The sequence below is a fragment of the Ambystoma mexicanum genome, chromosome 13 (assembly GCF_040938575.1).
Source record: "Ambystoma mexicanum isolate Mex_15411 chromosome 13, UKY_AmexF1_1, whole genome shotgun sequence".
NCBI lineage: Eukaryota > Metazoa > Chordata > Amphibia > Caudata > Ambystomatidae > Ambystoma > Ambystoma mexicanum.
This window is the reverse complement of record NC_090938.1, coordinates 768,760,325-768,773,616: the sequence shown is the minus strand read 5'-3', so window position 1 is coordinate 768,773,616 and position 13,292 is coordinate 768,760,325. Positions and strand designations below refer to the sequence as shown.

Genomic DNA, 13,292 nt, shown 5'->3' with positions numbered 1-13,292 from the left:
CTCTGTTTGGGCGCATCAGAAAGAAAGGTTATGAGGAGAGGACCAGGCTGGGGCTCCTAAAATGTCCCTGTCTCACTCGCTGCTTGCTCCAAGAACACTTAGAAAGGATCCAGCCGGGCTGATCCTGGCACCAGAATGGCTGCACCCCCGATTACCAACTAAAAAGGTCCTCTGTGGCCACCCCTTTCTTTTTCCCTCCATGGCCACCACTTTCTTTTCTTTTTTCCTCCGTGGCAACCCCTTTCTTTTCTTTTCTTTTTTCCTCTGCTGACACCCCTTTCGCTTTCTTTTTTCCTCAGTGGCCGCCCCTTTCTTTTTCCCTCCGCGGCCACCCCTTGCTTCTCTTTTTTTTTTCTCCGTGGCCACCCCTTTCTTTTCTTTTTTCCTCCGTGGCCACCCCTTTCTTTTCTTTTTTCCTCTGCGGCCACCCCTTTCTTTTTTTTTCTTCCGTGGCCACTCCTTTCTTTTCTTTTTTCCTCCGTTGCCACCACTTTCTTTTCTTTTTTCCTCTGTGGCAACCCTTTCTTTCCTATTTTTTTTCCTCCGCGGCCACCCATGTCTTTTCTTTTTCCCTCCGCGGCCACCCCTTTCTTTTCTTTTTTCCTCCGTGGCCACCCCTTTCTTTTATTTTTTCCTCTGCAGCTACCCTTTTCTTTTCTTTTTTCCGCCATGGCCACCCCTTTCTTTTCTTTTTTCCGCCATGGGCACCCCTTTCTTTTCTTGTTTCCTTCCGCGGCCACCCCTTTCTTTTCTTTATCCCTCTGCGGCCCCCCTTTCTTTTCTTTTTCCCTCTGTGGCCACCCCTTTCTTTTCTTTTCTTTTTCCTTCTGCGGCAACCCCTTTCTTTTCTTTTTCCCTCTGTGGCCACCCCTTTCTTTTCTTTTTCCCTCCACGGCCACCCCTTTCTTTTCCTCTGCGCGGTCACCCCTTTCTTTTCTTTTCCCCTGCACGGCCACCCCTTTCTTTTCCTCTGCGCGGCCACCCATTTCTTTTCTTGTCCCCTCTGCGTCCACTCCTTTTCTTTTCTTTTCCCCCCCCGCGGCCACCCCTTTCTTTTCCTCTGCGCGGCCACCCTTTTCAGCACTCGCCAGCCGCCTCTCGCGGAATGATACATGTCTCGTGACCCCCATGACCCTCTAGTGCACAGCCTGTCTCCACAATCAGAAACCATCTCTATAGGCAGACTTTGCATTTCACATATGTCTGAACCCAGGGTCGGGCTGGGGCATAACATGGTCTCGGGGACCAATTAAAAAGTGGCCCACAGTTGCACATGGCAATTCATTCCTTTTGTGACAGACTGTTTGAAAAGTACCCAAGGGGGAGTATTTTGATAAAATGTGATGCAAATTGTGCAATTTAAAGAATATTTATTCAGTAACACTGGTCAAAACTACTCGCCGCATGGTGAAGTAACTCATCAAACTGGCCCACATTGGCCAGAAAAGTGGCCCACACCAGCATTTTGCATTCTTTTGGTTCGGGCATTGCCCTATTTCCCTATAGGCCAGTCCCAGCCTGTCTTGGCCTCCAGTGAGACCCTGCTAAGCCACACCTGACCTTCGTACCCTTTAATCTCATTTCCTTCACTTTTATTTTCATTGTGTCTTTGGCCGGTGTGTGGTAAAACACACAATCACCCCAGTGCATGGGATGTAGTGTGGGGGGCTTCTTATATGAGCTGCAGGGGGTGCAGGGAAAGAGCAATTAAACATTCCTTCTGTGTAACAAGTAACTCCACTCCTGTGTAACCGGATCCCACATAGCAACATGCTAGGCTGGTGTTGACACATGTCACGCATGTGCCGTCTCTATCAAGGACACTACACCATGATACTCCTTGTGTCTGTTCTAGCACTGCAGGGGTTCAAGGGGCGGGCTCTTCATGATTAGATCTGTGAAAAGTAGGCACTAGTGACCTGCCCTCTGCCTCTAGTGAAACTGGGCTCTCACGCCCTTCCTTGCACACACAGAGGTTATGCCTTTTCCAGTCTATTTGAGGTACCAACCTTATAGCCCTTTTTCTTGGCATGTCTCAATGCCTGGCATTCACATCTGCATAATCAGCACTCTTTGATTATAGCAAAAACTGCTGAGCAGGTGCCGCGGGCCATTACCTCCTAAGGTTATGCCCCCGGGGCAAAAAGTTACAGGTCTGAGCGTAGCAAGGGCCTTAACAGGGGCCCCATGGGCATTACCTTTAGGCAGTAAGGGCCCGCTGGCGAGGCGGTTTTTGCCATTAGAATTCCGGGCTTTGTAGCCCTGGGATACTAATGTCGTAGCGAAACCTTTTCAAGCAGCATTTCTTTTGCCGTTTGAAAAGGCCGTTGCAGAAGTATGTGTTAGTTCTAGGAACACTAGAACGTGCGTACTGCTTCATTACTACGGAGCAACAGGGCGCCATTTTGGGCTAATTTGCTCTGTAGTAATGAATGGAAGGAAGGTTTCAAAACAACAGTGTACCCGGCACGCGATGCACGCGAGTGCGTCCACGAGATTACACTGTGGTATGGCTCGGAAACAAGCCAGTCCACATGAAGTGTATCCCGTGGATTTGCAGCGCTGGGTACTAATTCCCAGTAATTCCCCTCCTCAGGTGCTCTGCTGTGATGTCCCTGTACCCAGAGTGTGGGTGAAGACCAGGCACTGATATTTACTGCGTCACTGCACGCCCCGGTTCACATCTGGTCTTGTCATTGTGAGGGAACTAGAGAGACCACTTCCACCACATGCCCCCAGGTGCTGCTGGTCAATTCCTCATGAGGGTCCACTATGTCTTTGCCGCTTCCTCGGGGCACCCTGCAGCCCCCAACTGCTGGGTCCCGCCTCAGTGCCGCTTTTCACCTGAACTGGGGGTGCCACTTGCCTGAGCCACTACCACCCTTTCCCTTTCTCCCGCTGAATGCAGAGGGTGCCAGACCGAAGCTCCTCGTGCCAGCTGGGGGGTCCAGCAACCTCTGTTGAGGACGGTTAGGGCACAGCCATCATGGTGTATTATTTCCAGGCACAGCCCAGGAGGAACCCCGCGTTCTGGAAGATTCAGAGAAAGAAGGGTGCCGAGTTACCCCCAGACCCGTGCTTTAATGCTTTCATGAACCCCCCATGGAGCAGGAACTCCCCGCCCTCAGCAAGACTCGTGAGCAGAGCGTGAACCCCCTCCTTCCAGATGCGCGCCACAGATTGTCTAGCAAACAAGATATATATATATATATATATATATATATATATATATATATATATACATGCTTTGGCAAATGCCAGGCGTGTGCACCCTTGTGTACTAACGTCCCTGTAGTTGGCCCTGGTGAAGCCTTGTGTTAAGGGCATTTGTCATCCAATTTAGAATTGGTTACTGGGCAACAGCCACTTGACTTTATTGCTGAGGGGGGAAAGGTGGGGTTTGATGAAGAGTCCTTCATTTGAGGGGTTTTACCACCATTTCAGCAGTGGCGGCTGGTGAGTTTGAAAGCTGGTGGGGCGTAAATTTCCCAGGGCGAATATAGTCGCGAGCGCGCGCAGCGCGCGAGCCCACCCCCCCCAAGGGGGGTGCGGGGGGGTTCTCCCCCCGCGAAAATTTTGGAAAAATGGCCTACAAAATGTGCAATTTACTGTCCAAAAAACCCACCGAAATATGAAAAAAGCATTCGGTTTTACATATTAATGGTGGTACACTATTCTTACGTGTGCAAGTGTGATGGTGTATTTGACAGCAGCTTGTACTGGGAATAGCTGGTACTATGGTGTATGCATAAATAAATTCATTATATAGTCAGTAATGATGGAAACATGTTTGTCATGCTGTTACTGGCATTCACATGCGTTCATCCTCTTACTAAGGTGGGATTTGAGGCATTTTCTGAAAGGGGGAAACTAAGCTAAAATATGACTTTAGTTTTTAACCACTTAATTAATGCGACATATTTGTCCTACCTCTAATGGCTGTCTGCCTCGCTGAGTTGCCATTGCGTCAGTTGCTCAAAGTTGCAACACGTGGAATGCACAGGTCTCAGAAATGGCACATACATATTGCATGGAGAAAAATGCAACAGAAATAGTTTACTATGTTGAGTGCTTTATTATCAACCAACAACCATAACATCAAAACATACTTCACATTTCTCACTGTTCTGTCAAATAGATCACTGCAACCTTAAACAAAATCCTAACATATATAAGGCCATTGAAACAAAGAATTCAAGGTAACCCACAAAATAACTGCAAATAGCTCGTTTGTAACAGAACATTCACTGGTCAATCATTTTGAAAGTTTGTACACAAATTGTGCACGTCTATTTTTCAGAGAGGCAAATTTATCAATAGTCCGTGTATTGAAGTCAGGGATCTCTTGAATTAGTTGTTTTTCCATGGACAGCATGGCCAAAGCATTCAGACGATCCTCAGTCATTGTGTTTCTCAAGAATGTTTTAATTCGCTTCAGGGTGGAGAAACAGCGCTCAGACTCAGCTGTTGTCATGGGTGTAGTAATCAGAATTTTTAATAACTGCATTGTCTCACTAAATGCTTCTTCGAGATTGTTTTCAACGAACAATTTTAATAAAGAAATTGCCCCACTTGAACTACAGAATTCTGGTCTCTCATAAACAATTGAAAGCTCAGTGCGCAGTCTTTCCTTGTTTAACATGGGGTACGCTTGGACAGTTGCATTCAGTGCTTCATTGGGAAAAGACTGTCCATGTGTTTGAAATAGGTCACTCTGCAACAATTTGGCCCCCTCCAAGTGGTTAGTAAATGCAAAGCGTTCTTGGGCTTGTGTAACTATAATATCACATACTTCTTTAGCCAAACGATTCAAAGTGTTCATATTTGCATTGCGACCTGAAAAAGTTGCCTCTGATGGAAATTTAGCTTCCAGATTGTCAGTGCTTTCACGTACTCTGCCAATGCACTTGATAAAAGTTTCAGTAGCTTTCTGCACATACACAGAGTCAATGTCTCGCTTCTGAAGCTGGTTATATAAAATGTCGACATGGGGCATTATGTCATTGAACAAAAAAAGGAAGAAAAGGAACTCCTTCTCTTTCAGAGTTCGAATGAATCCCTGGGCCTCATGCACAGTAACCCCCTCAAAATCAGTCCGTCTTTCAATAATTTTCTCAAAGCATGTACGGAGTGCTTCCCTGTGCCGATATATGGCTTCCACTACCCGAATATGGTAGCTCCAGCGAGTGCGAGATGGTTTTGGAAGTCTGGAATCTGAAACCTCATCTAGAACTGCGGTTCTTTTTGGAGAACGAGAAAAAAATGTACAGAAGCCAGAGATATCCAAAAAGAAAACTCGAGCTTGTGAGATATTTGAAACAGCCTGTTCAATGATGAGGTTAAGCTGGTGTGCATAGCAATGTACATAATGTGCATTTGGATACACTTCAGCTACTTTCTTTTGGACTCCACCAGACACCCCCCTCATTACACTCGCACCATCATATGTTTGCGCAATTACTTTTTTTTTGTGGCAATCTTCAGGGAATACTTTGTGTAATTTTTCCATTATGGCAGTAGCAATGGTCTGCGCACTAGAGTCTTTCAGATCAGAGAATCCATAAAACCTTTCAACAATTCTGTATCGTTCATCAATGTAGCGATAGACTAGCACAGACTGAGTCTTAGTGGAAATATCAGTTGTATCGTCTGCCTGAATAGCCACATAATCAGTGCATTTTAACTGCTCTACAATGATCTCTCTGGTGACCGTGAGCATGCAGTCCAGCAGTTCATTCTGAATTGTTTTTGAAGTGCCCTTGAATACTGTTGCATTTTTTAAGTGTAGTTCCATTGCACTGTCTATGCTGGATACAAAATCCACCAGGCCTCTAAACACACCAGGATTTAAAGAGTCTTCAGTTTCATCATGGCCACGTAAAGCCAATTCAAACGCACCACAAAAACGCACACAGTCTATTAACTTTGACAAGATGTATCGGTTTTTATCCACATCCTCATTATGCCTCATCACGCTCCGGCGATAGGCATCATCCAACTGTGTTGCAATGTTCACACTTCCCAACATGCGCAGCTGTAATATATTCTCAATATGAGATTTGCACGATTCATGTCTCTTGGTTTTTTCTGACAAATGCTTTAAGTCAGTGACTCCGGTTTTTGTCCAGGCCGTTTCACCTCCAAACAGCAGGCAAGGGAAGCAGAACAAAGACCGCTTAGCAATGCTACCAGTGAGCCATGTCTTCTTTTCATACCACACCATGGAAAATGTGCGTGTGTAAGCCTTTCCCCTATCTTTTGCGGACTGTTCAATTTTTACATCTGGCCGATCAGGCCCTAGTCTTTTCACCTCCAGTTTTTCAGTGTGTGCGAGTCCGGAAAATGGTTTTGAGAGTAATTGGTCCACTGAATTCATTTTCGGCAACAGTGACACCTGTTAATAAGCAAAATGATTATGTACATGTATATGTAGATGGGATCATGTAGTCATTGTTAGGTATGCTCTTCAATAACACATAAGTATAATTAGTCGGTACTAGACACAGATAGCGTCTGCAATTATACACAACTCTGCTGTACTTATCATCGACCAGTACAGTTGAGTATAATTGCCGATGTTATCTATGCATGCGTTAACACACATGCCCATAAGCAAATGTGACACCAGCCACACAATACGTATTGCAGCTTGTTTGGCAAATGAGTACTTATGGAAGAAATGAGGCAAGTTTGTTCTGTTAATACTGTTCTAAAAAACACATTGTTTAGAATGTAGGGACATTTTTCTGAACGCATGACACAACCCCAACCCCTCCCAAGCACTGTGGGAGCAATGGTGAAGATTAGAAAGAAGGTATTCTGATGTTTGAAAGACTGTGGGATTTTACAGCAGTAAAACAAATTACTGTATACCATTAAACTGGAAGATACCAGGACATCATGAGGTAAGTGGGAACCACCACCCAATCCTATCCTTCGAAAAACAGTTTCCAAATGGACAGGTTTGCTTCCGTTGAACCATAAGCAGGCCTTTTTGCATTATATGTATGACTTTCCATTTTCACATGCCACCCTCTCAGCTAGTCATAGATGCCATTCTGTATCTGTAGTCTGTACTGTTCATCACATTTTCCCCCACCTCATTGATACCCACAAACATGGTCTTCTTTTTAAAAAAAAAATGTAAACAAGATAGCTGTGTGCCTTCTTTACTACAGATGAACACAAACAGAGTTGGAGTGTCCTGAGCACCAAACCCTACAAAAGACTCATGCTAGCTCACCTCGTTCTGGAGAATGGTCACTGCAATGAACTCCTTCGCAGGCTATGGGAAATCCAAATCCCGGAAGGTGCACTGTGGAGGTTGAAGTTCGATGTTTTTAGTTGCACAATTGCCCTGGACTGGTTGGATTTGTTCATGTAAGGTGTTGCTGATTGTCTGTAAAGAGAAAGTGAGAGACTGATCTGAGAAAGGGCAACATAGGCTCAGAGCAGTATTAAAATGGTTTTCACACATGAAGGAGAGAGAGTTAACTGCTTGTAACATTGAAGCTGCACCAGAATAATCATTAGTACCTCCATGTGTAAAGAAAGTACCAGCAACTACCACCATGTGCCAGTCATCAGTTGTATAACGCTGCCTGCAATATATACATTTTTGTAATGTTTTCGTTCTGGGGCTTTAAAAGTGCGCTTTGCGGAGCTCACATTACAAAATTGATTTGCTGCAGCCCTTCAGGCACCCGATTTATAAGCACTCTACGTGTCCTTCGCTGAAGTCCTGTTAAAAACAGCATTGGCAAAGCCACTGAGATCCTGTTCAAACACAAGCATTGACAAAGCCAACATTTTGGCCTTGTGCATACAGTGTAAGCTTCTGCCAGGCACTGCTATTAGATCATGATGCCCAGGAACTTGCACCATGTTTCTGCTTCTACAACAACGGGTAGTAGTTAATTCTGCTACAGCTGTGCCTGGCAAGTGGCACTGTGCCTGGCAAGTGTAGCTGTGCTACAGCTGTGCCTGGCCACAACAAGGGATGAAGGGATGAAGGTAGACAGATCAAGCAAGCACAACACAAGGCAGTGAGCTGAGGTCAAAGGGGAAGGTGGGTAAACAGCAAGAAGAAGAAGCGCAGGCTGAGAGTTAAATACACATGCACATTTAAACTCAGGAATGAAAAGAATATGTTGCTATTTGTGAAGACTGCATACTGCCAACATGGGGGCAGTTGCTGGGGGCCCCTCTGAGGCTCAAGGCCCCTTTCATTTGAAAGGTTCGAAATGCCCTGACGCCGTCCCTGCTCTTGATGCTACCGCAGCTCCTCACTGCGGCTCCCACCCGGGCTTCCGCCTGAGGACTTGGGATTTTAAAAGGCTTGAGAACTTTAATGATTAATAGTGTGCCGTGCCATCATGAGATATAAACCCTTCAGATGGTTTCGGAACTGGCTAAATCTATTAAACATACACCTGCAGGCTGTTTTTAATGAAATGGCTGTGCAAGTTCACTGCCATGCGCTGCGCAGCTAATGGCTGCACGAGGAAGCCTTGCAGCAGCCAGGCTGCCGTGCGCCAAGCTAACGGGCACAAGACACCAGCAAGCTTCTAGTAAGACCGTTTTTCGGGGGTCTTTCGTTTTTAAACATAACATCTTTAGTGATTAGGGAATGAACAAGATGACATCACACGGATAATGACTGGTGCTGCAACCAGAATACCCCATGCGAGATCATGTAAGCTATTTGCTAACACTTTAAATGGTAATGGCCAATTCCAGGGAAGGACAGAGGCATGATATGATATTTTATTTATAGCGCGCCTGTTTTCCTTTAGGGAAGAGTGTTGATTGTGCTAATTAATTTACCCAGTTCTCATAGTGCTTACCAGGTTTCCCTGTTCTGTGTTGTTCATGAATAAAGCAAACAGTAGGCAGTATTGTTTTGAATGGTACTACATGCCATATACTTTTTCTGGGTGTTAGATATACGCACTTAGAAGAGTAAAAACAAGTGTTGCATTGCAAGTGGCAAGTGGGTAATAATGGAATATATACATGACTGACAAAGAAACAAGTGACATGTTTTAAATAATTGATATAAATGAAATCATATCCCAAACTGGTCAATTTCTCAAGCACTTAAAGATACATGCCTGACTTGGCGTGCCTGAGTCTGTAAGGATACGGTCACTGTGTCTACCAGTTTATGAGGGTGCCAGGCCATCCATGCGTTAGATTGTATTGCGCACGTCTCACTCTACAAGTTGAGGCTCCAGCCAAGTGGAGTCTCACTATCGTTTGTAAAAGAGGACTCTCCCCGATCCCCCCTTATGCCAGCGCGGGATTAATGCTACTGTCCCATTCAAGGTAAGACCGTGGAGACAAACACCTCAGCAGGGTCGCGTGCGGGCCTACAATTAAGTTTGCATCCAGTCACTATTAGATTTGACTGCATTCCCATCACCGCATGTTGCAGTTGGTTGTTCTGAAGGAGGAAAATAGGAATCCTGACCTGGGGCTTCCTGCAATGCAGTTGGTCCATTTCCTCTTAACTGGGGCCCAGTGTGTACAAATCACAAAGTGAATCTTGGAATGTGGCCTTTTACAGGCAGTTAGAGCTTGCATTCCAAGCACGATTATTGGCTAGAAAGCTGGAAACAGTGAAAAGAACAAAAGGAAAGCATGGAATGGAGGTGTCTACTTGTGGTTACAGCCTACATTCCACGTTTTCTGATTGTCTAAACACAATATAAATTTGTTATTACTATAATTGCTCAACTTTTCCTAATTTCGAATATTGTATTTTTAAAATTGTATGGTGAACATTTTTCGCCTAATAAAGAGATAAACTTGGGTAAGCTGATTAACAACTGAGGCCGCCAGATCTGGATGAATGCAGCACAAAAATTATTCAACAGTACCAGTTTCCACTGTTCCGACATTAAAACATGACTTTCACAATATTGGAAAGCACTGTTCACTCATGGGATTCGGAACACGACTAGTATTACATTACAGCGCCATTCCTCCAAAACCCATCTCAGAGGTTCTGTGCCAACACCACGCTGCTGCCACCTTTCCACATACAAGCCATAAATAGGCAGCTCCAAACCCTTCTCAAAAAGGCTTGGGGTTAGATACAGTGTCTTGAGAGGAACACACGTCTACAACCCATTTGCACTACCAGGAATCGGGGGAGCATTACTAGTTTCCTGCCCTAAAAAAAACTCTCATTGGTGCACACCCACCGCCTACTGGGAAGTGACACGCTTAGGAAACCAGGGCGCAAACCTTAAAAAAAAAGATCACCACCCTCTCTGGCAGAGGAGAACCAGTAAGTGCGTATACCAAAACAAGTGTCCTTAATCTACTTGCTAATGAAATTAGAAGAAGCCTATAATTGCAACTGTAGTTACTGACAAGAGTCAGACACTGTGAGGTGCTGCTTTAAATTTGCTTCCCAGCATTGCGGCAATTGTGCAGTAAAGGATGCATTTAGTAGCAGCAGTAAAACAGGCACACAGACAGACTCGTACAACACACACCCCTTTACAGACTTTCGTTGCGTCGCGATAACAGGCTCAAAAATGGCAGAAGATGGGCAGGGACAGGAAGTGGGTGGGAATAGCCATATGGAATCACATGGCCATGGTCATTGAATAGGTGGGTAAAAACCAAATAACACCTGCTTTGTGTCCTTCCTTGTGTGACATTTCTACTCTAGCTGTACTCCAATGCAATCGTCGAGGCTTATAGGTGACGCCAAAAACTGAACTGACCTGAAACTCATCACTGTCACACTTGTGACAGCCATTATTTCCTTCAACCCTAAACTCTGTCTCTATGTCCTTCCCACCCCGGACTCTCTGACAATCTTCCCCGCGGGACCCTCAATCGGCCACTGCCGTCGCTGTCTCATTGTGAGGCTAATATGCTGCGCTGCTGCACAGCTGCACCTGTCCTTATTTGTCTTGCACTGCGGCTCCCCAGCCTGTGTGCTCTGCGCAGTGGGTGTCATTTCACATCACTGAGGTATGAGGAGAAGAAAATTTCTTCTCCTCATACCTCAGTGATGATGGTGGAAACGAACACGCTCCTGTCGTAGTCCCAGCCGTCGGCGCAGGGCTGCTTGGCAATGGCAGTCACGTTGTCGGCGGTGGCATTCTGAGTCAGCACTCAGCAGCCACCACTGAGGCTCCGTGAACTGCAGGCACTTCTCCGGCCTCTGGTTCCGGTCCAGCTGCGGCCCGCGACCACTCGCGGCGCATCTGCTAATTGTGCCGTTTTATATTTTCGGCATTTTTCGACAAAAAAATGCCGAAAATATAAAACGGCACAAGTCAGGGAGAGCCTGGCTTGCAGGGAGAGGCCGTTTTATATTTTCGGCATTCTTCTTTTTGTCGAAAAATGCAGAAAATATAAAACGGCGTCGGCACTATTAACAGATGCGGGAGTGGTCGCGGCGGGCCGCAGAAGCAGCACCCGCCTGCCTGCCCTGGGCCTTGCGTACCGGTCCGGCGTGGCCCAAGGCAAGGCCCTTGGGCCACGCACGGACCGGGGGTTAAACAAAGCAAGGCTAGGCCCCGGCGGCCCCCGCTGAGCAGACTGCCGTCAACTTGGCCCGCTACGACCAAGGCTCGCCCAAGTTGACGGCAGTCAGCTCGGCAGCAACACTGAACGACGTGTAGGCCTTGGCCTTGGCCTACACGTTGTTCAGTGTTGACCTGGCCCTGGGCCGTGGACAGTGGAGTGGACCACATAGTTTGGGCCCGGGGAGGGGAGTCTAGTAAGTAACACTCCCACTCCCAGTCCCCGGGCCCAGAGAGAAGAAACACTGGGGTACTTACCACGGCGCCGCTGGTCTGTGCCACACACTCGAGTCCTGACTCCTGTGTTGATGTTTACTCGTCGAGGGTCGGGCTGGAAAGAAAGAGAAAAACGGCAGGGTGTGAAGGCGGCGCAGGCGCACGCACACACCCTGCGCCATAGATACAGTAATGTCATTGGCTGTTTGCCAGCCAATGACATTACTGTATCCATGGCAGGGGAGGGAGGGAATAAGTGCAGTGCGCTGTTTGCGCACATTTCAATACTGGGGGGGCCACCCCTGAAGCGCCCCGCCAGGCTTATAATGAAAGGGGCTACGTAGAGTGCGTGGAGCTAGGAGCTCCACGCACTCTGCTATAGAAAAAAAATATACTAAATTGGGACGCGCCCCGGCACCAGGCCGACCTATACACTGTAGGTCGGCCTGGTGCCGGGGCGCACACTATTGTTTCCTTGCCACAGCGCCCCCGCGCTGTTGGCAAAGGAACTGCAGCAGTACTAAGCTAAAAGAGATTCAATCAGAGAAGTTCTCTGACTGAATCTCTTTTAGTTTCTCTCTTTTTTTTGGGGGGGCGGTGCCCGGCCGCCCTAGCATAGCAGCCGCCACTGCATTTCAGTCTGAGTCAGACACACATGCAGAGGTTTCACCATTAGAGTCAGACACACATGCAGAGGTTTCACCATTAGAATCAAACACACATGCAGAAGTTTCACCATTAGAGTCAGACACACATGCAGAGGTTTCACCATTAGAGTCAGACACACATGCAGAGGTTTCAGCATTAGAAGCAGACACACATGCAGAGGTTTCACCATTAGAATCAAACACACATGCAGAAGTTTCACCATTAGAGTCAGACACACATGCAGAGGTTTCACCATTAGAGTCAGACACACATGCAGAGGTTTCACCATTAGAGTCAGACACACATGCAGAGGTTTCACCATTAGAGTCAGACACACATGCAGAGGTTTCACCATTATAGAAGCAGACATAGAATCCAGTCCAAGCCCAGAAGTAGTTGCCCTTCACTCGGGTGCACACCTGTGTCTTGGATGCTTTTGGCCTCTGTCTGCCAGCTCAGGCCCGCGCGTGGCGTCCTGGGCAGCTCAGGCCCGCGCGTGGCGCCCTGTGCAGCTCAGGCCCGCGCGTGGCGCCCCGGGCCGCTCAGGCCCGCGCGTGGCGCCCCAGGCAGCTCAGGCCCGCGTGTGGCCCCGCCTAGGCAGCAGGACAGGTGTGTTGTGGCTTCATGTCAGAGTGTAGTTGGAATCTGTGTAGTGGTTCCACCTCCTCCGCATGGGGCTGTCTCTTGCCTTTAAGTGCATCCAGGTGTTGCGTCTTCCTCATTGATTCTATTCAGCCCAGCAGCCCGAGTGCCCCAATAGTTTATCTGCAACCTTGGGGCCGAGCTTGGGTGTCATGGTGGTCGGGCAGCCCTGCATTCTGGCTGTGGAAGTTTCCAGCAGGTGCCCTTGCGCTCTTGGGTTTGGTTTCTTCATTGTGT

At 47.2% G+C, this 13,292-nt stretch overlaps 1 protein-coding gene across 1 annotated transcript; it reads right to left on the bottom strand.

Annotated features, from left to right (window-relative positions):
• Positions 1–4,052: 4,052 nt before the first annotated feature.
• Positions 4,053–7,510, bottom strand: LOC138521929 (zinc finger MYM-type protein 1-like). Its single transcript, XM_069635106.1, has 2 exons — positions 7,244–7,510; positions 4,053–6,394 (listed from the first exon to the last, which is right to left on the bottom strand). Exon 2 carries the CDS (start codon positions 6,374–6,376, stop codon positions 4,256–4,258), a length of 2,121 nt encoding a protein of 706 aa, XP_069491207.1. The 5' UTR covers positions 6,377–6,394; positions 7,244–7,510; the 3' UTR covers positions 4,053–4,255.
• Between the last annotated feature and the right edge of the window lie 5,782 nt (positions 7,511–13,292).

Bases quoted from the DNA above. Each gene is read 5' to 3' on its own strand.
- LOC138521929 (XM_069635106.1), bottom strand. From the start codon at position 6,376: ATGAATTCAGTGGACCAATTACTCTCAAAACCATTTTCCGGACTCGCA.